This window comes from Protopterus annectens, chromosome 4.part0 (genome assembly GCF_019279795.1).
Source record: "Protopterus annectens isolate FY-2018-M chromosome 4.part0, PAN1.0, whole genome shotgun sequence".
Lineage (NCBI taxonomy): Eukaryota > Metazoa > Chordata > Ceratodontiformes > Protopteridae > Protopterus > Protopterus annectens.
The window spans coordinates 355,008,368-355,031,871 of record NC_056733.1 but is presented as its reverse complement, the minus strand read 5'-3'; the positions used below and the strand labels follow the sequence as shown (position 1 = coordinate 355,031,871).

Genomic DNA, 23,504 nt, shown 5'->3' with positions numbered 1-23,504 from the left:
GTCGTGCCTTCAGATGGCAGTGCAGTTGTCAGTGCGGATAGCAGGATGGCAGATGAACCTTCAGTAGAAGAAATTCAGGCCAGAGTAGATGCTGGTAAAGTGTGGGGAGAGATGGTGAAGGTGGCTGAACTTTCACAGGACACTGAGAAGTTATTCAAGCAAAATTTGTTTTGCAAAAAGAATGAGGGCCAAAGTGGATGTATTATTACAACTCTCCAATTGGTAGGGTTGCCAGATGATTTATTACAAAATTTGATGGTACAAAGTAAGCCAGAGAGTGAGAGAGCTGTATCATAGGAATAAATAAAGGAAAATGTACAAGAAGCAGAAGATTTGTTGAAGGAAAAGAAAAAGTGTATGCAGATATTGTGAAAGAAAGGATAGAAAAAGAGAGATCAAACAAAGGCAGAAGGAAAAAGAAATTTTAAGTAAAGATAAGCAGTACAGGAGATAAAGGAATGTACAGGTATGATACTTGGGACAATATAATAACCTCCTTAGGCACTACTCCCAAACAGGTAAAAGCTTTTATTCATGTTTTGTGACATTATTTTTACTGGGCCATACATGAAAAAGTTTTTTTTTTTTTGGGGGGGGGGGTAGGAAAAAAAACTGTAAACTGTGGAATTTATATGTATTTTAAGTATTTAACAGAGAAACAAAAAAGAAAATCTATATACAATTTCAAACTGAAGTGAAAAAGAGACAATAAAAGACTATCTAAAGATTGTATGTAAGGGAGTTATGGACATTACTAAACTATATGACAATAGGGATTTATGGACTGGGGTTTGTTAATGTAATGTTGCACTAAACATGAAAAATGAAAAAAATTGTACGTATTCCAAGTATGATAAATATAGATGGTAACAAAGGCAAAGTGAAACACTGGGCAAAACATGTTTTTTTTTTTGTTAAAGATGATCATTTAATTAACAATTGTGATAAAAGGAAATGTTACATATATGGTAAGGTGGGTCACAATGCAAAAAAAGATGTCAACTGAAAGGTTTTAAATGTGAAAAAAAATGGGACATTTATGGATGGACTGTAAAGCGAATATAAATGAGGAAAAAACAAATAAATAGAGAACAAGAAGTAGAACAAGAGAAAGCACAAGAAAAAGAGAAGGAACAAGAAAAACTATCACTAGCAGGAAATAATGCCGTAGACAGAATAGACAAAGCAAAAGGAAAGGTAAAAAGGAAGGACGAAAATGAGGCGGTACCAGAGATAAGTGTAGGAGAACAGGAAAATTACACAGTTGTGAAAGGAAGAAAAAATATAGGAAAAAGGGTAAAGAAAAGAAAATATATGTTTAGTATGAAGGAGCACAAAAGGAAAGGATAAAAAGAGGGGAACAATAGCAAAGAAAATATGAAAGAGAGAAAGAAAAACTGAGAATTCTAGCAATAAATGAAAATAGTATAAAAAGTAACAAGAATAGGTGTCTTAGAATGGTGTATAATGCCTGCTATGGATTTGATTATATTAGAAGATACAAGGACTGTTAATATAATAAGACAGATTAGAAACAGAAAAATTATGGGGGACAAGATCATTTGGAATTTAGGAAAAGAAATGTGTTCAGGGATGAAATATTGTACAAGAAATCAGTGGATGGATATTTGTTAATAATGGGCAGAATAACAATAGTAAACTTCAGATTGAAAGAAAATGTATATAGAATTACAGCTGTATACGCACAGGTCATGAAGGAGAAGATATGTTCAAGAAAATGTTAGATTATGTAAGTGTAAATATATATATATATATATATATACACACACACACACACACACACACATATAATATAAGTAGGTGATTTTAATTGTGATTTAAGAAAAAGGGGTTAGTGGTGCAAATATAATATTAAAACTTAATCACATGTGCAAAACTATATATTTGGGATATTAAAAACAATGAACTTCTAGTGCAGAGCAATTAAGAATGGAGACAGACTATTTTATTAATTTAGAAAATCTAAAATTAAACAAGGAGGAACATTAAACACAGGTTTTTCAAACCATTTGGCTATTTGTCTAGAAATACTGGAAAGAAGCAGGTAAAGACAGGAAAGGAAATAAAAGATTGAATTAAAAAGCAGGGGAGGAAATGATTATGCAATTATGGAAAGATAGTGTGGGCATGCAGGAATATTAGAAAAACTGGACACAATGGTGGTAACTTTTTTAAAAAGAAAATATAAACAAAGTTATTTGGAGTGGCAAGACACAAAGAAACAGGTAAAAAAGAAATATAAATAAGTATGCAATGAAGCATTTTCAGATTTAATAAGGTGCAAAAAATAAATAATATTTTGGGAAAGAAAAAGATATATGAAATGAATCCAGAAAAGAAAAAAATCTAATGGTTAAAGATATTTTTTGCAAGGAAAAAAGGAATCAGCAGTTTCACATTTAAGTAGAATGGTGAAAGAGAACAAAATTTTAATAAGAGAAATTAAAAATGAGAAATTGTTAACAGTCAATAGGAAATAATGTAGACAATTCCAGAACATGAAACAAATATGTTTAAAGAATGAAAGAAAAACAAATATGGACAGTGAAAAACTTAACAGGATAACAAAGAACTAGAAAAAGAAATAACAGTAGAAGAGTTAAATAATAGATTAACAATAATTAATTTAGAATCAGTAACAGGTTTAGAAGGGGTAGAATATCATACATATAGGACTAAGTTAATACGGAAGAAGACTTTTTTGTTAAAGTATTAAATGAATGGTTACAGGAAGGTTTTAGGCAAAAAGAAGAATGTGTTGGAATAATGACGTTTTTATGGGAAAAAAGGTGACAAGAAATTGGAGAACGATAGTATTTAATACGAATTATAGATTTTTTATGAAAATAATACAGAAAAGAATGGAAAGTAAAACAGGTAAATAATAGAAGATACAACACACAGTATACAAGGGAAAGTAAGTAAAGAATTATTAAAGACAGTAACAGAAATAGTGGATGAAATAAATAGAAAGATGAAAGTAAAAATATTAGTAGGTGACAAGGCATTTGAAATGGTACATGAAATATTATGGGATATAATGAAATCTTACAAGTGAAACAATAAGAAAGAATAGTTGTGTAAAATATTACCATAACCATAGATGTTCTTCTCTTCTGTGTTGCAGTATTCTTTACATATGGGTTGTATTCCGCCCAATGACCCAACATCTGGCCTGTATACAAAAGCATAGAGCCACTGCCTGTACATGGAACGTCGCACGCAGGCACAGACGTCAGCCATAAAATTGCACAGCCGCATGTACCATCTTCAGAAAAAGAAAGCCCCATGAGGAAGGAAATCCAAAGGGAGCATATGTAGTAAAGAGTAAGCTGTGGGGGTAAGGCGAGAGGGATAGAATACTGCAAAAGAGAAGAGAAGGACATCTACAGTTATGGTAAGATTTTACACAACTATTCTGTGTCTTTCTATTCAATGTTGCAGTATTCTTTATATATGGGAGACTGCAAGAGCTGAAAAGGGGACCCAGGGAAGAAGACAGAGAAGGGGGAAATTAAGAGGTAGCATTTTCCAAGAATTCATGCAGAATTACCCTTGCAAATCCTGCTCTGGATCTAGAAACAGTGTCCAATTTGTAATGTTTCGTAAAGGTGTGAACAGATGACCAGGTGGCCACTTCCAAAATGGAATAGGCATCTAGACCCTTGAAGAAGGTCCCTAACGATGCAATTGACCTAGTGGAATGGACCTTGACAGATGCTGATAAGGACTTTCCATGGAATTCATAGCAAAACACAACAGCCTTAGAAATCCATGTGGAAATATTTTGTTTGGACACAGGCAAGCCCACAGCCATGTGATGAAATGACACAAAAAGCTGGTCAGACCTCCTAATAGACTTTGTCTTGTCATGGCAAAATCTGAGTTGTCTATGTACAATCCTCTCACTAAAGGATTGAGATTAAGGGAAAAAGGTAGGCAACTGGATGGACTGATTAAGTGACAACTCATTCACCACTTCTGGGCATGAAGGTAGGGTTAGTTCTCAAGGATACCCTGTCCTAATGGAAGACCAGTAAGGGAAGTGAAGCCATTATTGCCTGAATTTCAGAAACCCTTCTAGTAGAGGTTAAGGCTTCAAGAAGCACTGTTTTCCATATGCAAAACTTTAAGAAAGCAGAAGCTGCTGGTTCAAAAGGGGCCTGGGCAAATATTTCTAACACATAGTTGTGATCCCAAGGAGGAGGAACTGGTTTCCTGGGGTCTTAATTGTAGGACACCTTTTAGAAAAAGCTTAACTTCTAACCTGGAAGCTAAGGGGGGGGTGTCAAAGGCATGCAGGCAAACAAGACAGAACAATGGATTTTTGTTGAGGAGTAAAAAAGACCACTGTTGAGTAACTCACATAGGTAATAAAGTACTAGGGAATGTGTGCACCAAAGGGATCTACTTTCCTTTTTTGGCACCAAATGGACAATCTCGTCCACTTGAAAATATAAGGTTTTGTAGTAGTTGGCTTCCTGGCCTCCTGTAAAACCCTTAGCACATCCTTAGAGAATAGGTGCCTGAAAGGGATCAAAAGTTGATCACCCACAGGGTCAACTGTACAGTTGGCAAATGTGGGTGAATCAATGATCCTTTGTCCTTAGTGAGTCGGTCCATCGGTAATTGCAGAAGAAGAGGGAACCAGTGCCGTCTTGGTCAATAGGGGGTCACAAACAAGATTTTGGGTTTGTCCTGTAAAATTTTCACCAGGACTTTCTGAATTAAGGGGAAGGGGGGATGCATAGAAAAACAACTCCTTCCATGAGAATGAAACAGCGTCCACATTCCACACTTGAGGGTGAGGGGCCCCTGGCACAAAAGCGAAAAGGTCCAGTTCTGGAGTACTGCAGCAGTGAACTAGATCCAGGAACACATCCTTGTGGAGCATCCACTAATGAGATTGTGTCATGGATCTGCTTAGTGCATCTGCCACTGAGATCTGAGCTGAAGGAAGGTACACAGTATGCAGAGTTACTTTGTAAAGGGCAGCCAATTACCAAGCTTTGATGGACAAGTGACAGAGGAGATAAGATTTTGTGCCCCTTGCTTGTTGATGTACCACAGGACAGTGGCATTGTCTGTGAGGATCTTTAAGGGGTCCTGGCAAGAATAGAGTGTGAAAAGTCTGTAAGACTAAAAGTAAAGCACCCAATTCCCTGATGTTGATATGTTCTTTCCTTTGAGAAGGGGACCAAAGGCCCTGTACTTTCCTGGAAGCAAAGGTTGCTCTCTGACCCAAGTCTGAGGCATCTATGAAGAGTTGCTGAGCTGGTTGAGGAACCTGAAGAGGTAGGCCAGCATTCTGACTGAGTTGCTGCATCTGTCAACCTAACTCTGCTTTCAGGCACGGAAGAAGGGGATCATGACATCTAAGGGATGAGCATGCTGGGACAAAATTGTCGTTAGAAACCACTAGAACTTTCTCATGTGCAGCTCTGCAAAGGGCATCATGGGAAAAGTAGAGGCCATGAACCCCAGCAGTCTCAGAAAATCCCTGGCCATGATGGAAGGTGGAAGGTAGAGGCAGAACAGCCTCCATGAATGCCCTGAGATATGTTGCTTTCTCCACATGAAGAAAAAACATCATCAAATCTGTGCAGAACCTGCACCCCAGGAATATAAGATCTTGATTTGGTGTGAGCCATGACCTTTTGAGATTTACTGTGAAACCCAGTGCCTGCAGAAACGGAATGGCCAGGTCCAGATGTTGGGTTAAGAGGTCTGGGCTGCTGGCCAGAAACAGCAGATCATCTAAATATGGGTAAACTTGAAGTCCTTTCAGCCTTAAACAGGCAATGGCTGGGACTAGGCACTTTGTGAATACCCTTGGAGCAGTAGAAAAAAACAAAGGGCAACACCACAAATTGAAAGTGCAAAGAACCCACCGAGAAATGCAAACATTTTCTGAAGAGAGGATGTATAGGGATATGCAGGTATGCATCCTTGAGATCCAGAGAAGCTAAGAAAGCTTGAGGAGGGACCAGGAGTAGGAGAGTAGGTAGGGATAGCATTCTGAAGGAAGGTGCAACCCTGAAGGTGTTTAATAGGGAGAGATCTAAGACAGGCCTCCAAGGATCACCCTTCCTTGGAACTAAAAACATCCTGGAATAAAATCCCCTTCCCTGCTCGTCTGGAGGGACAGACTGAATGGTGCCTTGGTTGGAAAGTTGATCCAGTATCAAGGGAAACAGGTGTAGTTGACTGGAGGGAGGTTGATGTTTTCCCTGAAAAGGAGGGATGGTCTTCCAAGTCAAAGTATCCATTTTGGATAACTGAAATCACCCAGGAGTCCTGAGTCCATCCAGGCTGGTAGGGAAAGGAAGAGGAGAAGGGACAAAAGGATATGACTTGGAAGAGGGTGCAGGACATCACAGAGGACTTTGTGTGGGCTTAAAGGGCTGCTGAGGAGGGGCAACAACAACATCTCTCGGAGTAAGAGCCTTGGCCTGTGAGTGTCTCCTAGAAGGCTTGCGGGGTCTAGTTCCAGAAAGAACAGAAGTGGAGGAACAAACAGGTTTCCTTACAAAAGAAGTCTTGGCAGGGAAATTCCTATGAAATCTTGGAGCTGATGAAACTAGTAAGTGTTTCAAATCCTGGAGTTCCTTACCTTTTTCCTGCAGTGATTTACACAACTCTGCAGCTGCTTCGCCAAATAGGGAGGAATTGTCTAGAGCAGCATCAAGCAATTTTGCCTTGATGTCAACAGGAAGTGCCTGGAGACATAACCAAGAATGTCTTCTGAGAACAGCAGCAGAATAAGTTGGTCTGGCAGAGGCCTCAAATGCATCATAACTACACTTGATAGAGTGTCTAGCTACCTGAGAGGAGGCTGATAAGAGAGAAAGGACCAGAGATTTAGCCTCTTAATCTGGCAATGGGAAACAGCCTGGGTGGCTTGAGCTAGCAAAGCCAGAGCATACCTGGACATGTGTGTCTGGTAATTAATTGCCCTGATACCCAAGGTAGAAGAAGTATATACCTTCTTGCCCAACTTTTCCAAAATTTTACTTTCCTTATCAGAAGGAAGCAATGAGGGAGATAACCGTGAGCCTTGTCTGAGGTTATGGAAACCACAAGCAGGGTCAGCTAAGGGACATTTAAAAAGAAATTTGCAATCACCAGGAACGTTACAGAAATCATCAGGTCTTTTTGGGGCAGGGGCTTGGGAGACCGGGGTCTTATATGCTGCTTTAAAAACATCTAAAAGGCTGGCAGCACTGAAAGGACTGCTGAAAGAGCAGGGGCCTCCACCTGAAGAAGCTCATAATAGCTCTTCTGTTCTTTTCAGATTTGAGAAGAATCCCACTTAAAGAACTCCCTCATCTTATTAATAGTTTCCCCAAAGGAAAGCTCTTCCTTGCGATAATCCACCACATTAGACTCTCTGGGGAAGCACATTCCAGTGGAGAGGGAATTTGAGTGGCGTATGTGTCATAAATCTGCAGTTCTGTAGGCTGTCCTGAAGTAAGGCCTCGAGACCCCGACGGCTGTATTGGAGAAGAGGCAAAGGCTGGGTCAGGTATGGGTGAAGCCGAACCAGCAGGCCTCAAAGCCATCAGGGCCTTAATAAGGCTCTGCAAAAAAAATCCCAATCTGACTTTGGGGTAGAAGGAGCGGGAACATGCCTAGTCTTTTGCTTCTTTTTCACAGGCTTATCCTGTTGGGGAGAGACGGCGGATGTAGGCCTAACCTCCGACAGTTCTTTGGACAAAGAAGCTGGAACAGTTCCGGACTCTTCTGCAATAACTAGCTGCGGTACTCCCAAGTCATCCAAACTGGACGTCTGCATAGTCTCGGACGTGCTGGGATCCACACTCCTGACAGCGTCCATCCCAGTACCCGTAGAGAGAGCAGACCCTACCTCCAACAGTACCAACAGGTTTTCATCAACCTCAAGGGGTACATCGGTGGGAGTAGGCGCAGCTAAAGAGGATTCAGGCCTAGCCTTGTTGACCTTCCTCTTCATGTACAAACAGAATAAACTAAAGATGTTAGCAAATGGTTGGCTAAGTCAAGAAATAGACAATAAAGTGGTACAAGACAGGGATGTCCATCAAGTAGCATGTTATTTGTGTTAGTAATGAATTTAGTGGTTAATAAAATGAGTGCAGAATTGGAAGTAGCAGGATAAAGGGCACCTGAAGTAATTAGATTACCAATTATGTTATATTACATGGATATCTTGTTAGTCACAAAAGATAAAGTATGGATGAAGGTAGCTATTAGTCAGATAAAAAATATTTGTAGGCAACTGGTTTGAGTATAAACTCAGAAAAGAGCAATGGTTTAGGAGATGAGTGTAAAATATGGATTACTGCATTTAATATGAATGAAATAACACTATGAATAAGATTTGGAAGTGAAATGGTAAAAGATCAACAATGGGAAAAATAATACAGAAAATAAATAATATGTGCTTATTTTGGAAAACATAGGAGTTGTCTTATAAAAAGAAAGTGTAGTTAGTAAATTCTGGGTTATTAGGTAAAATTACATATCTGGCAAATGTATTTATGATCCCTGGAAAGTATGAAAAAGAAGTGATGACAATTGTTTTTCCTTCATACAGGGATCAAGGTTGAACTCAGTTAAAAGAGGAATATTATATGTTAAGGAAGAAGATGGAGGGTTGGGGCTAGTAAATCTGGTGGTATACATTGCATCATTAAATTTATATAAAGTGCTGAGATGGATAAATAATACGAGTCACTAATAAGTAAATTATTAAAAAGGAAGTATGAAAAAATGGCACTTGATGAGTAAACTTAAAAGATTAAAGGAATGCGTGAATGGAGAAATGAGGCAATATCAAGAAAAATATTGTGGAAAATAAAAGACGGGAAGTACAAGAAGATAGAAAAATGTGGTATAACAATGTTATGAACAAACAGTACTGTATTTACCCATGGGAAAAGTACAGGACGAGAAAATTAAAGCATTAAAACTAAGAATGGAATGGTATAAATATGTAGAATATAAAGATTTTCTTTGGAGACTGTAAAACCATTACCAGTAACAGGGAATGTGCCTTATAAAAAGAAGAAAGAATGAGTGGTAGTAGAAACAGCAGAACATTCTTTAAATGTAGAAGAGTTAAGAAATTATGGGAGAAGTTATGTGAAAAAATATATTAAAGGGATAAAAATGTAAAAAATATTAATATGGATATGTTTGAAAATGGTTACTATAAAAGTAAAAGAAAGTAATATGTAAAGCAAATAGGAACATGTTTTACATTATATGGACAATATGGAATGAAAGACTGAAAAAGATAAATTTTAAAGGAAAATGGATGTTGGCAAACATATTTATAAAAATAAGATTTTGGTTGTGGGTAAATGAGTGGGGGTCCAAAGACGATTGTTACATGAAGAGAGATAGAGAAATGCAGATTAATGTCAGTAAAAGCTGAGAAGAAGTTTGTAGGATTTTGTAAATGTTTTGTAAGTTACTGTAAATAGTGTAAATACTGTAAAGAATGTGCTCAATAAAGAACCCCTACTCTTTTTGATAGGTGCCATGGAATCTTTTATATTTCCCTGAGCTACCACCAACTCAGGCAGATGGGGGCCTCTGTTTAACATCTCATACAAAGGATTACACACTCAGGAGTGCATCACTTCCTTATGCTACACTGTAGTGTCAGCAATCTATCTACCCAGTGTGGGAATAGAACCTGCAGCTTTCTGCACCAAAAGTGAATGTGCTACCTGTTGCACCAATGACACTCCAACTGACAATATATGGTTAGCAAACTTGCACTGCTACACAATATTGTTACAACTGAAGCTGAGCTCTGACAGGAGTAAATGTCATGCCTCCTGCTTAATTTGTACAAGAAGTGGCACATGGTGTAAGGGTAAGTTGGTTGATAAGTATTCTTAGAGTGACAATAAAGCCATATTTATGTGCATCTTTATTAATGCACACAATAACTTTACAGGCAGTACTACCCCTGTGTAACACTTCACCTCTAGGTATTTATTTCATGTCACACTTGGAATATCTCTTATCAAATACAATGCAGTCACTATATTAAATGTCATATTTATTGCATACTACTAACAAGTTATCAAGGTCTCTGAATGAAAATGGCTTACAAACTAGGCACAGTAAGCTACTATTAGCTAATCAGATTTATTATTTACACTGTACATTATCCTACAAGTACAATCTTACTGAACACAGAAGCTTTGTCAAAATATTGCTACCGTTAAACAATGCTACATAATAATGATTTTGTACCTGCAATCCTGGGTTTCTCCTGTAAAAGATGTGTTCTCATTGGGACTGCCAGGTTAACAAATGATACAAATACATAAATAAACAGTATGCTAAATTTTGTGTTAACTGTGCAGTCTGTTTCATTGACAAGTGGCTCACAAAAATTTGTGCCAAAACACAACCCTTCCAATGACTTAGTAAAACATTTTGCTCACCTTTAAGTCCAACACTTTAAGTCCGACTGAGACAGAAATTTTGGGGGGGCCTTCTGGCTTGCGAGCAGGAAGCGCCTTAAAAAGTGTGAAAAAAAATTACAACCATTCTACTAAGCTACATCTGCCAATCATTTCATACGGAAACAACTATGAAGAAAAAAATATACAGAGAGGTCACCATGGCTGTCATAAATGCAATCTCATCTGTCAACTTGACTTTTTTCGGTACATTTCTATGTTTTAAATCAACACAAACAGAAACTGCCACATATATGGTACACATCTAGACTGAGAAAGAAGACTTTCACATGCTATCCAAACCTTGTTCGCTGTAATTCACCATCCTGTCATGCATCAAATGTAACTCCTAATAAATATGAAGGTCTAATCTAAAGTACAGTCTTATTCAACTTTAAACATGATGAACTGCATCTGAAAATAAGGACAATCTAAAGCATAGCAATTTGTCAGTCAAGGACTAAAAAGATTCAAGCTTATCAAGTCTGTTTTGTGTTAACACCATCTTGACATATTTTCTACACATTTTAAAAGAAAGGAAAGGTATGAGTGACTTGAAACTGTTACCATACACTATCGGTTGTGCTGGTGATGTACCAAAGTAGAAGATGATACCAATCAAGGGACAAAACAAATCAAAAATAGCAAGCGCCATGGCTTGGAGTGAAAAAGTCATGACAATGCTGCAGATGACCAATGTTTGTTTATTTACATTTGTTTACCGGGGTAGAGCATTGATTAATATTGACCAATTTCAGGCTTAGCCTGAGTGAAATACAAAATATTTCACAAACAAAAAAAAAAAGAAATGTCAGTAACAACAAAATAGTTAAGAATAACTACATAGAAAAAAGGTCTCTAAACATTCCAGTGAACAAGCACAGTACAATATACAACATATGCATTAGTTTCTAAAGTTGGTCAATCTTCAGTGAATCTTGGGAAAGAGGAAAAGAGGCTCAGAAAGGAGATATATCCTGGGTCGAAGCAGGAGCATTTGGCTTAGATGGAGAAGTACTTTTTGAGTTGCATTCTGAATCTAGAATAAGTATTGACTTCCTTAATGTCGACAAGGACAGCTTGCCAAAGACTAGGCACCTGACAGGAGAAAGCATGTGCAGTGCTGTGGAGTTTGGTTCTAAGGGTAATGAGAGTTGGTGTGGTTTGTGAGCAGTGTCTCTGGTTGTATGAGGATTTTTTTTCGTGAAGTCTATTTGCAAGGAGAGCACGTGTATGTAGTAGGCTGCAGAGTTGGAATACAAAAAGTAGGCTAGATCTTTGTTTTATGGGTAGCCATTTGGCTTTTTCTAGAGTGATACACTGATGCTCACAGAGAAGCGAGTTTGTAATTAATCGGCAGATGCTGTTCAAGATAGCAGGGACAGTGTTAATGTTTTTTTGGAGAAAGGAGAATTCCTTTACCAATTTTCAAATAGCAGATCATGCACCTGGACAGGGAAGACGGGAGTGAGTGGCTGCTGCTCCCTCCCCCATACTAGGGAGAGGAAGGCATCTTTGGCTATCCACAAGGGTGACACTTAGTGGGGGAGCTGTAGGTGTTACCTGGTGGAAAGCAAACCTGCACTGTAACAGCCAAGAAAAACTTGGGATGCAGAGGCAGGCTTTCTCTTGGGAGAGTACATTGGCAGAGCTTGAAAAACTGTTAAGGGGGTACTCCCCATGAGGAAAGGGTAAGCTGCCTGCCAGGATCAGCAAGCTGGCATGCTTCTTACCACCCAACTTTTACTAGTGAGCAAAGAGCCGGTTGATATTCCCAAGCAGGATCTAATGGGCCAAAGGGCTCTTGCCTACCCTGGGAATGGCCAAATCCTGTAGCCTCTGATCAAATAGGCCACCTGAGTGCCAGTGGTGAAGCCAACGGTAAGTTCGGGGAGAGAGAAAAAAATATATAAATACCTTAAATATAATACAAAATAATGTTTCAAAACTTTGTAAAAATGGTAGATTTGTCTTTCATGTGATTTATTTGACTCGTATTTTGCAGAAATACACCAAAATTAAACTGTTCATTCTGATGCATTTTTTCTCCAAATCTTTACACTATTTTTTAAAACTCATTCAAAATATGCAATGTGTATTTTGGGCGGTATCAACCATTCCAGTGCCAAGGACTTTAAATGCCATTTCTAGATTACTTCAACACAATTCAATAAAGTATTACAAAATGTACCGTAGACTTCATACTAAAACTTCTTTAGAGTTATGCAACACAATTTAAAAGTATATTTTTGAGAAGTGTCAAATAATACACACCATTCCAGTTCCAGGACATTAAAACATCACCATTTCTAGACTCCTACAAGAAAATTAAATATCCAAACTATACCGCTGTCTTTCTGCCTTTCATCATAAAGTAAATTCCCAATTCTGTGCAATAAAAAATCTTGGCTACATTCAACTTTCAGAAAACTCATGGGATACCTTACTTCTGATACCTTGGTACTGGCAACAATGACTTAGTACTCATTCATGTTGGGTGTCATACTACTACACTGTGAACATAAAATTCTAAATTGTCTACTGTTTAGTATAATACATGTTTCTGAGAAGTACTGTGGTATTAGGATCTCAAAATTGCAGATACCTGATATCCTGTTCCATGGTTTCATTTCCCACATGTAGATTTCACCACCTTCTCCAGCATCCCACCAGCCTAAACTTTTTAGCAGTGATCAATTTCTACATCAATCCCATCTGCATTTAAGGCATATGGGCCCATAAGGGGCAGTAGCTGCTTAAGTGCAACTAGCACAGGCTAACTGCTTCAGTGTTTGAAGCCTAGCCTTACTACAAAATCATTTTTAAAACAAAACTCTTAACCACAACGAAACCCAACAAAATAGCTGGACAATGTCTCTATTCCCATGCCAATGCCAAACTCTTACTCAACTAGACTCTTTTAAAAAATTTAAATTTGCACTAAAAGAACACTATCTCAATAACATTTTCTGTTCTTGTAGTCATATGATTAAACCACCTTAAATGTTTTGGCCACTATACAATACAAATACCTTTACTAACTTAATATAGTTACAGTTTACACTATTTATTATTTATTAATTTTATTTTTACCGAGATAGTCCAACTGGATACATGTCCATTTTCAGCAGAGGCCCGAGGAGAAAAGCTCCATATAGAAAAACTTACACAGATTACACAAGAAGTTAGAAAACAATTAGAATATATAAAAACAAAGTGATTATGTACAATGGTTTAGTAGTGTTTCCTAGTAGGGACTCACAATTCTCATGGACAGACACAATTAAAAGTAAGGGACGTCAGACTGGAAACAGAGCTTGGTGACATAGTTACATGTTATGATAATTACAGATTATGCTTTCAGTTTATAACTTAATCAGGGTTGGTACATGGGCAAAGCCAGTTCACTTTGGGATACTGTTTGAGGTTTTTTTTTGAAGAGACGTTTGGAGGATTGTAGGGTTATGTAGTTTGGCAAGGAATTCCAAGTTTTGCCAACAAAGTTGGCAAACAGGGATTCACCAGCAGAGTTATTAGCTTTGTGGGTTTGGACAAGTAGTTTATCGGCTGACCATAGGGATCTCAGGTTGCTATATGGCTTAATAATATTTATAAGTGAGGTGGTATCCTCAGGGTGGTACAGAATTGTGTGCGCTATTAACAGTTGACTGAATTGAATTAAGCTGGGCAGTTCTAGTCACTCTAGTTGTTTCAGGTTCTAGCAGTGGTGAGTTCTATAGATGCAGCCAGTGGCAAATCTGGCAATATGGTTGTAGCTATGGGACAGCTTACCTAGTTCGGATTTGTTGAGGTTTGAGAGTACAGGTGAGGCATATAAAAGAGTAGAGAGCAGGTGTGATCGGGCGATTGCAGTCCTAGCCAGTGGGGTTAAAAAGGTCTTGTTTCTATACAGCGATCCAAGCTTCTTATTGATGGTCTGTATGGTTTTGTTGACCTGTAGGTCAAATTTGAGATTATTGTCTTTGATAACCTTAGAAGTTTGGTGTGATGATCTGGGGAGATAGTTGTACCACTGTTAGATGTGACAGAGAATGAAAGTGTGGCAGATCTACTAGTGGGGGTGAAGAGTAGAAGTTTAGTTTTATTGAGGTTCAGTAGTAGGCGTTGGTTGGTGAGCCAGTTCTCAATAGTGTTAAATGTATTTTGGGTTAAGATATGCAGTTCAGATGGGGAGGTGGCTAAGCAGATCAGAGTGGAATCATCTGCATATTGAATACAGGTAGCTTTAGGGATAGCAGTGTGAAGCTTGTTGATAAAAAGAGAGAAGAGTAGTGGACCTAGAATGGAGCCTTGAGGGACACCAAGTGTGAGAGATAGCTGGCTGGAGAGTTTGCCCTGCTATAGTACCACCTGTTGTCTACCAGTCAGGTAGGACTGGAACCACTGGATAGCGTGCTTATTGAGGGAAATAGATTTTAGTGAAAGAATGAGAAGTTCATGTTTGACCATGTCAAAGGCTTTTGATAGGTCAAGAAAGAGGGCGGAGGTTAGCCTATTGTCATTCCTGTTTTGGTTTATGGCATTAATAAAGGAAAGGAGGGCTGAGGTGGTGCTGTGGTATGGCCTGAAACCATGCTGAGAGTTGGATAGTAAATTATTCTGTGTAAGGTATTGCATTAGTTGCTTGTGTACACATTTCCTCATTATTTTGGCTAGTGGGGAAAGAATGGCAATGGGTCTATAGCTGGATATGTCTGTAGAGCTACCACCTTTATGGAGTGGGATGACGTGGGATATTTTCCAGAGGGAGGGGATAGCGTTTTCGGATAAAGTTCTGTTGATAAGGATAGATATGGGATATGCAATAGCATCTGCAGCTATTTGTAGGTACTCTGCGGGGAGGAGCAGCGAGGGTGGTAGGTTTTAGTTTTTTTATAAGTGTTTTGATAAAACTAGTGGATATTAGTTGGAAACTAAATTTGGGGTGATTAGTGGGTAGATTAGACGTGTGGTTTAAGTTTGTGGGAGTTAGTTGATTTGCTAGGGATTTGATTGTTTCAGTGAAAAAGTTATATAAGCGCCAGCTATGGTCTCTGGGGAACTATGGGTGTGATTAGCTGGGGTTGGTAGAATGACCTGGATAAAGAAGCTGATCTAAGCTTGCCCAGAACTTTTGAGGGTTGTTTTGGTGTTTTTGTTGGAGATTTTGGTAGAAGCTTTTTTTATCCAGTAACATAGATTTTTTTTTGTATCATTCCTGAGTTGACGATATTTTAGACGGTCATGTGGGGCTTTAGTTGTTCTCCAGCTGGCCCAGGCTCTGTTTCTAGTTTTGATTTTAGATTTGGTATCTTTTGTGAGCCATGGTGCTGTACTTGATCTAGACTTTATTGTACATGCTGGAGCATGGGAATCAAGGATACTTAGCAATTTAGTGTTAAAGTGAGCTATAGCCTCTTCTAATGTTAGAGTTTTTAGTTTTGACCAGTCAACTGCTTTTAGTTCATTTAGGAATATAGCAGTGTCAAAGATTTTCCTGTTTCTAACTGTTTTATATTTGGTCTGGTGAGGGTTTCCTGCCTTATGTTTTATGATACAGGTTAGAAAATGGTCGCTAAGGTCAACAGGGAGAGCTCCAGCTGTGTACAGTTGGGGTTGGTTATTAACTAGGATCCAGTCTAGGATACTTTCCCTGTTGGTTAGTTTGTTTATTCTAGTGGGAGAGGTTATGGTCTGTTTAAAACCAGATAAGCTTATAGGGGTGAGGGGGAGTTCAGAGGAGCAGGGGTACCAGTCAGTGTTAAAGTCACCAAGAACTATGGTTTCTTGGGGATAGGTAGTGGATAACCAGTAAAGGATATCCTCTACGGTATTTAAGTTGTTGCCTGGTAGAATGTATGCACAGACGATGTTCAAGCATTTGTTCTAGTTAATCTGTAGTTTGGTTATGAGGAGTTCTGCATTACTGAACTGGGGTGGTTGAATGGTGTCTCTATTTACAGTTAGAGAATTTTTGTAAAGGACTGCTATCCCACCTCCTTTCCTTGTAGCATGGTCTAACCGGTGAATATTATATCCTGGAGGTAGTATTTAGTTGTCAGTAGTACTGGGTTTTACCCTGGTTTCCGTAAGACACATAATGACTGGGGAGTGGGTTGCTAGGAGAGCGTGTAGGTTGGGAATCTTATTGTTAATACTTCTAATATTTAGGTGAAATGCTAGGATGGAACTAGTAGCTTGACTGTGGGGATTGTGGTAGGGGAGTGGAGGTTATTGGGTGTGGGTGGGCCAGGGTTGGGATGAATGTCCCCATGCTTTATAAAGTTATAGTGACAGGATATTCTAAGCTTTAGGAGTTTTTTTATAAGTTTTATATAGTCTTTGTCTTTAGGATTATGCCTTGTGGCTTTACAGGGGTGATATTTTATTGAGGGTGGTATATTTGGTGTGCTGGGGATGGTGAAGTGTTTGGTGTTATGTGTGAAGTCGTGGGTGTCTGTTTGACCATTTGAGTAGTGAATACCATGGTGAAGTGTTTGTTCGTAGGCAGTTAGAAGATAAAATAGAAATAGTATAGGCATTGGGTAATTAGTATTTTTTTTTACTTGTTTTCATTTTATTAGGGGGGGCGGGCCAATTTTGATGGTTGACTGTGCTAACAGGGTGTGGAAGAATGGAAGAGAGAGAATTGGGTTAAGGGGGGAGGGCTGTTCAATGATGTATTAAGTGCCGATTGGTACTTAGCTTGAGGGGAGTGGCTACATTTAGTTTAAATGTAGCACTAGTGGGGGTGGGTGGGAAATGGGGGCAGGGAGCACTGCTAACACCGACTCCAAGTATTCCCTTGGGATTTTGGTATGTATGGTTGTATGTTAAGCTAACTTTTGGCTGTATTTTAATTTGTTTTTTGTACACCAATTTTTAGGCTATTTTTAAGCTGAAGATTATACACTTGCAGGATAACTTTATAGCTGCAGGGTAAAATTTTCAGGGCTATGTGAGGGAGAGCAGAGTGAAATTACTGTGTTCAGGGTATTATTATAGGTGTAGGAAATAAGATACTAGGGGTAAACTAGCTAATTTAAACAATATTGAAGGAGCCAAATTACTGTGGAGGACAGCTTAAGGGTGCCTTTAGACTCAGGTCAGCAGTAAACAATACATAGTATTTGTTATTTGTTTTTAGTACATTATAAGGTATTAACTTTATCCAATTGCAGGTCGGACTTCAGAGACTTGTACAAGGGTATAGTTTCTCAGGGTTGTGTCCTTTCAGGCAGGAGATTCTTTTTACTGGGACAGTTTGAGGGGGTCTGCCTAAAAACAGAAATTATTAGGAGTAAGAACATTATCAGCATACATAACTAATCACCAAGCATGCAGGCATTTCACATTCACTTAAACTATGAGTTATACTATCTGTCTTTGTATACAATCTCTCTTGCTTTCTTTATTTCTGTGGCTGAATAAACAGAATTGACTAAACAGTATTCTTATATATGAAAATATACAAACAGATTTACTAAGAATTTAACACACTGGGTTTATTTTCTTGTATTGTATACCTCTATAATATACATTTGCCTTGTATATCTACTTCAATTTGTACTATGTAAAAACATTCTTGACTTTCAAAGTTATGCTGATGTATGTAAAAATTTCTGCGATTGTATGGAGCTTTTCTCCCCGGGCCACCACTGAAAATGGGCCTTTGGGCACAGTGGACTTTCCCAGACAACAAATGTCAATAAATAAATAAATAAATAAATAAACTGTATTGATGGTTAACCACGGTTCTTACACCATGACCTAAAATATGTTGGGAGAAGTATGCAGCATAAATATTTCAATGTAAATTAAGGAGGGGGCAGGAAGCACTACACACTAAGACCCAGGAAAATGCTCATCATAACTATAAACAATAACAATGGTTACATACTACAAATAAATGCCAGGCCTGAGACTGCATAGAAATCTGCAGCTCATCAAGTGTGTGCATTGTCCTTCTGTTCCACCCTTTTCCATGGGTAAAAATGAAAGTGTAATAATAATCAGTTAAATGTAGATGTAGCAAAAAGTAGGAAAGCTGCAAGTAATCAAACAAATTTCCTGATTCCCTGAAATGGTTTTCCTTTAATACTCTAGGCAGTCTGGCTGCTCTGACTGATGAAGTGCCAGAAGTTAGGTCAGCAGCAGTGTGATGTGCAGTGGTGAAGGGGATGTGGTCACAGCTGTCCACTTTGTAATGGGAACACATTTTTATAAATATATGTTCGGTGTACTACCAGCTTTACAGAATCAGAACTGTTTTCAGTATTGGCTGCCACCTGTGTTGTGCACCAGCAGTTTTACAGAATCGGAATTGTATTTTGTATTACGTGGCGCATGCATGTGCACACACACACACACACACACACACACACACGTCAGAACTCAATAAATTAGTTATATATTTTGTCTATTTCTAAGATGACTACACACTGATCAACACATTAATCTCAGCTCTCCCAGTGCGAAAACAGAAAGAGAAACAAAAAGGGCCAGTGAAATACTCAGCTTTGGTAAAATTCAGTTACAAGCTAGGAAGTACACTGCCTGGATGCCAACAAAAGAAGAAATTTGGAGAACATGACAGAAAATGAACAAGAAAAAGTGAAGAGAAAACATTCATATTGAGTCAATAATCAAAACCTTGCCATGAGAAAGCAGAACACACACATATTAGTAATAATGTAATTGTATCAGCAGAAAGAGCTGATCTTGCAAAACTACTGCAGAAAGGAAAAGTATTAAAAATAGAGTCTGCAGAGTGTTGTGTGGAAAGAGAAGCAAATGTATCCCAGCAATCAGGGAATGTCGAAAGGCATGTGTTAAATTCAAGCTGGTATAGCCAAGCAGGCTTCAAAATATCTTTCCTGGAGGATCAAAGACATTTTTTTGATGTAGAACAGGCTGAGGAAATGTTCATCCCACAAAAAGTGAACCAGGAAGTAGAAAGGGACTCTGCTTCTCATTTTTCTGACAAAAAAAACTCATGGAGAGATTTTGCTAGTGAAATCTTTCCCAATGTTCCAAAGGAAAAGAAAAAAAACACAGGAGATGATTAGAAGAATCTAGTGCACTGTGGATGTGAGCAGAGACTAGTGCTGGGAGATGGAGATGACCAGGCAGAAGACCAGCAACACTGAAATTAGTGAATAAATTGGAGACTATAAAGCATCAATCATATTTGTGAAATACAGTTTTGCAAGAAAAAGTGGCTGAGAAAAACTGAACTTTCTTAAACTTGTGGGTGGACTGCAAAGCATGTGCCCACTTTATGTCATTAATGTTTAGAATGACTCTAAAAGGAAAATATGCAACTGTAAGACAACTGCTGCTCTTAATAGCATTTGTAAAAAAACATTTCACAAAATAAACTGCATGTTATATGGTAAAACAGTTTTGTACAGTGTGCAGCCAAGGGTATTTTAAATCTAGGGGAGTCTTTCCAGTGACTGATGTATACATTAAAATATTAAAGTAAACAAGCACTTTTGCTTAGCTGCAAAATATTGGCTTTACAGTACAGCAAGAGAAGAAAGACTAGACAGAAGCAAGTTTAAGTTAATAGAATGCTAATATCTTGGCCTTCTTGGGCTGCTGGGGTGAATGTCTAGATGAATGTCCATGGCTTGAGCTTTTAAGTTTTTTGTAAGCAAATAGGCTTGAACAATATGAAAAATGTTGAAAGGCATGAAAATGCTAGTTTCTTGCATTTGCAAAGATATTATCGTGTTTCTTTTCAGAAGAAAATTCTCAGTGGGAGACAAGAAGTCTGCAGCTGAAGGCACTTGGCCAAGCGAATTCTGTACATTCTGTCCTGAGTGAAAATTTACAAAAAAGTCCTTCAAGCATCAGCAAAGTTGTTAGCAGTTTTTTTTTCTTTTTACTGCAATAAATCATGAGAGCTTTGAATATTACTTTCTGAGAGAAATTAAAAATTTAAAGATGCAATGGCAACCAGTTCAGAGGAAAGTAAAGTTCAAAATGATGGGAAGTGAATAAGAGATGTTCTCCTCAGTAGCCTTAATACTTTAATGCACTTAACAGAACAATGCACAATTTAGATTTTTAAAGGTAGCCAGTGCATTTTTTCTTATGTCTAAAAGTTCATGTTTTCTGAAACCAAACAAACAAAATGTTCTTCAGCACATCTGTGAGGGAAATGGAGATACGAAAAGATTAGACAGCAATCAGTGTATGTTGGAACACAGACTGTAGCGTGTGCTTCAACATGGGTAACATTAATTTTAGATTAGATAGTACCTGTGAGTGCAGCTGTCAATTTGGACCAATTGTTCCTATCTGGAGAGCTGAGCTTCATTTATTGAAAATGTACATAGATTTGTGTGTAGGGGATGAGGGTGTTCAGAAAGTATACTTAGTTGTTTAAGTGTTTTCATTAAAGCAAAAAGTCTTGAACTGTGACTGGCTCAAATGGAGATGAGAAGAAACTGGTAAAAAAAGATCAGCCTGCAAAACATTAGTGTGTGCATGCAAGACAAAAGTTGGACATACACATTTAAAAAAAAACTATTGTGTATAATGGGTGGGAATAGGGGATTTTTATCATAAATGCTACTCTTTCCAAAATATCTTGGAATGTAAATGGTCTTACTGGTATAGACAAAAAGGAAAGTGTACTGAATTATACTAAGAAATGCAGAGTGCAGACAGCAATTTTGCAGGAGATGCATTTGGAAATAAATGAGCAGGTGACTTTGACAAAGGGTTTCAGGACTGACATTCGGCAGAATATCAGGGTCAAAGGAAAAAGGTAATAATACTGATCGCTAGAGGAGCTCCAATGGTGATAGATGAAGGGGAAAAATCATACTGGTAGTAATGGGCTATTGGCAAGAAAGGAAGGTTATGCTGGCATATACTTATACTTCACCAAAAACTAATTTTATGAAGCTTAAGAAATGTTGGGAGAAATAACCAGCTTGCAGCATGGAAAAAGAAGCTATGTCTTACCATAATGTTCCATCTGTGTTGTTCATCTTCTTTCATTCATCACTGATGGGGTTCAGTTCCGAGCCCTCAGAACTGAGTTGGCCTTTTTACCAAGCTCACGCCAGCCAAAAAAACTCTCGAGCTAAGTCTCTACCCAGAATGCCCTTCTCCCTGTTACCTCAGATCGAGTTTGCTACAGAAAAAGAAGTAAAGCCGAGGCAACTTCTGTGCAAATACCCTTGGGCACCACTTTGACCCAAAGCATCCCCCAGGAGCCTTTGGAGGGGGAAGGAAGGTGGGAAGTGATGAATGAAAGGAGATGAACAACACAGATGGAACGTTATGGTAAGACCTAACTTCTTTATCTGATGATATTAATCTTCTTTCCATTCATCACTGATGGGACAGAATTCCAAGCTACCTTGAGGTCCATGGGCAGCCCTTATGAAAGAACATTCCTGAGTACCACTGAGCCAAAGGCAGCTCTCCCTCTGGAGACCAAGTCCAACTTATAATGATTGATAAAGGTATGAGGCTTAGCCCAAGTAGCTGCTGCACAGATGTCATCCATGGAAGCCCTGGAATGGAAAGCTACAGATGCTGCCCTAGATCTAGTGGTGTGAGCTTCAACTTTTGGCATAGATTCATTACTGAGGGAAGAGATGAAACATATGCAGTCCCTTAGCCATTTTGATAATGTACCCTTGGAAACAGCCTCTCCCATTCTGGGAGAGGCTGTTTCCAAAGTTACATTGGAAACAGCCTCTCCAATTCTGGGCCCAGAAAAAGAGATGAAAAGCTGTTCAGATTTATGGATAGGTTTGATCCTGTCTAGGCAAAATCTCAATTCTCTATGTAAGTCTAAGGAGTGAAGGCAGTACTCTCCTCTCTTGGCAAAATTCGAAAAGAACACTGGTAGACCAATGGTCTGGTTTATGAAGAATTCAGAAACAACTTTGAGGAGAAAGGATGGATTTGTCCGAAGTGATACTGTCTTTATGAAAGACCAGATAGGGCCTCTTGATACACAAAGCCTGCAGCTCTAACACTATACTGGCAGATGTGATGGCTACCAAGAACAAGGATTTCCAAGACAAAAACTTTAGGTCACACTTCGCAGCAGGTTCAGAAGGTTTTTGGGTCAAAGATTGAAGGTCTAGAGTGAGGTTCTATGGTTCCACAGGCTGACAAACAGGAGGCCTGATAAGAGAGGTCCCCTTGAGGAAAGCCCTGCAAAGGTGCAAAGAGATAAGAGGGGTGCCATCTATACCACTGTGGAAACTGGAAACTACTACTAGATGTACTCGTACGGTAGAGGCAGAGGCTCCATTATCAAAAAACTTAGCGAAGTATTGAAGCACTGCAGTAACTGGAGCCGAATACGGGTCTAGCATGTCATCTATCGACCAGATGGAGAACCTTTTCCATTTATCCTGATATAGTCTACTGGTGGATGGTTTATGAGAGGCCAGAATGATGTCTCAAACAGACGAGGAAAGATTAGCTTGCCTGGTGACTACTGGAAGTAGAGAAACCAAACTGTCAGCTTGTGACTGGACAGAATTGGGTGACAACCCTTGGGGGTGAGTAATCAGATCTGGTAGAGGGTCCAAAATCCACGGCGGTCATACTAGGTGAGGCCAAAGGAAGGGGAACCAAACTTGGCCAGAACGGGGCTATGAGAATCACCTTACATCTCAACCAGAGAGTTTTCTTTAGAAATTGTGGAATCAGGGGGATGGAAGGATAAGTGTAAAGAAGTCCCATGGGCCAATCGTGGATCAGAGCATCCCTTGGTGACTCCTCCTCTGGGGGAAGTAGGGTGAAATAGCTGCTGCACTTGTTTGATGGGGAAGTGAAAAGATCGCAGCAAGGCTGGCCCCAGTGGCTGAAGATTTCTGACACCACCTTGGGGTTGAGAGACCACTCGTGAGGCATGAGGATGCATCTGCTCAGTTTGTCCACAATCACGTGGGAGCTCCCCGGGATATGCGTTGCTAACAGAAAGTGGTTGGAAGCTATCACTCACTGCCACATTCTCATGGCTTCTCGACATAGGGG

At 38.9% G+C, this 23,504-nt stretch overlaps 1 protein-coding gene across 2 annotated transcripts in view; it reads right to left on the bottom strand.

The window, feature by feature from the left end:
- Nucleotides 1-23,504, bottom strand: part of SUDS3 (SDS3 homolog, SIN3A corepressor complex component) — a 1,220,864-nt gene that overhangs the window by 364,314 nt on the left and 833,046 nt on the right. For both annotated transcript variants that reach the window (XM_044068332.1, XM_044068334.1), the window contains one exon: nt 10,467-10,541. In XM_044068332.1, the coding sequence (XP_043924267.1) occupies nt 10,467-10,541 (75 nt within the window). The remainder of the gene's footprint in view (nt 1-10,466; nt 10,542-23,504) is intronic.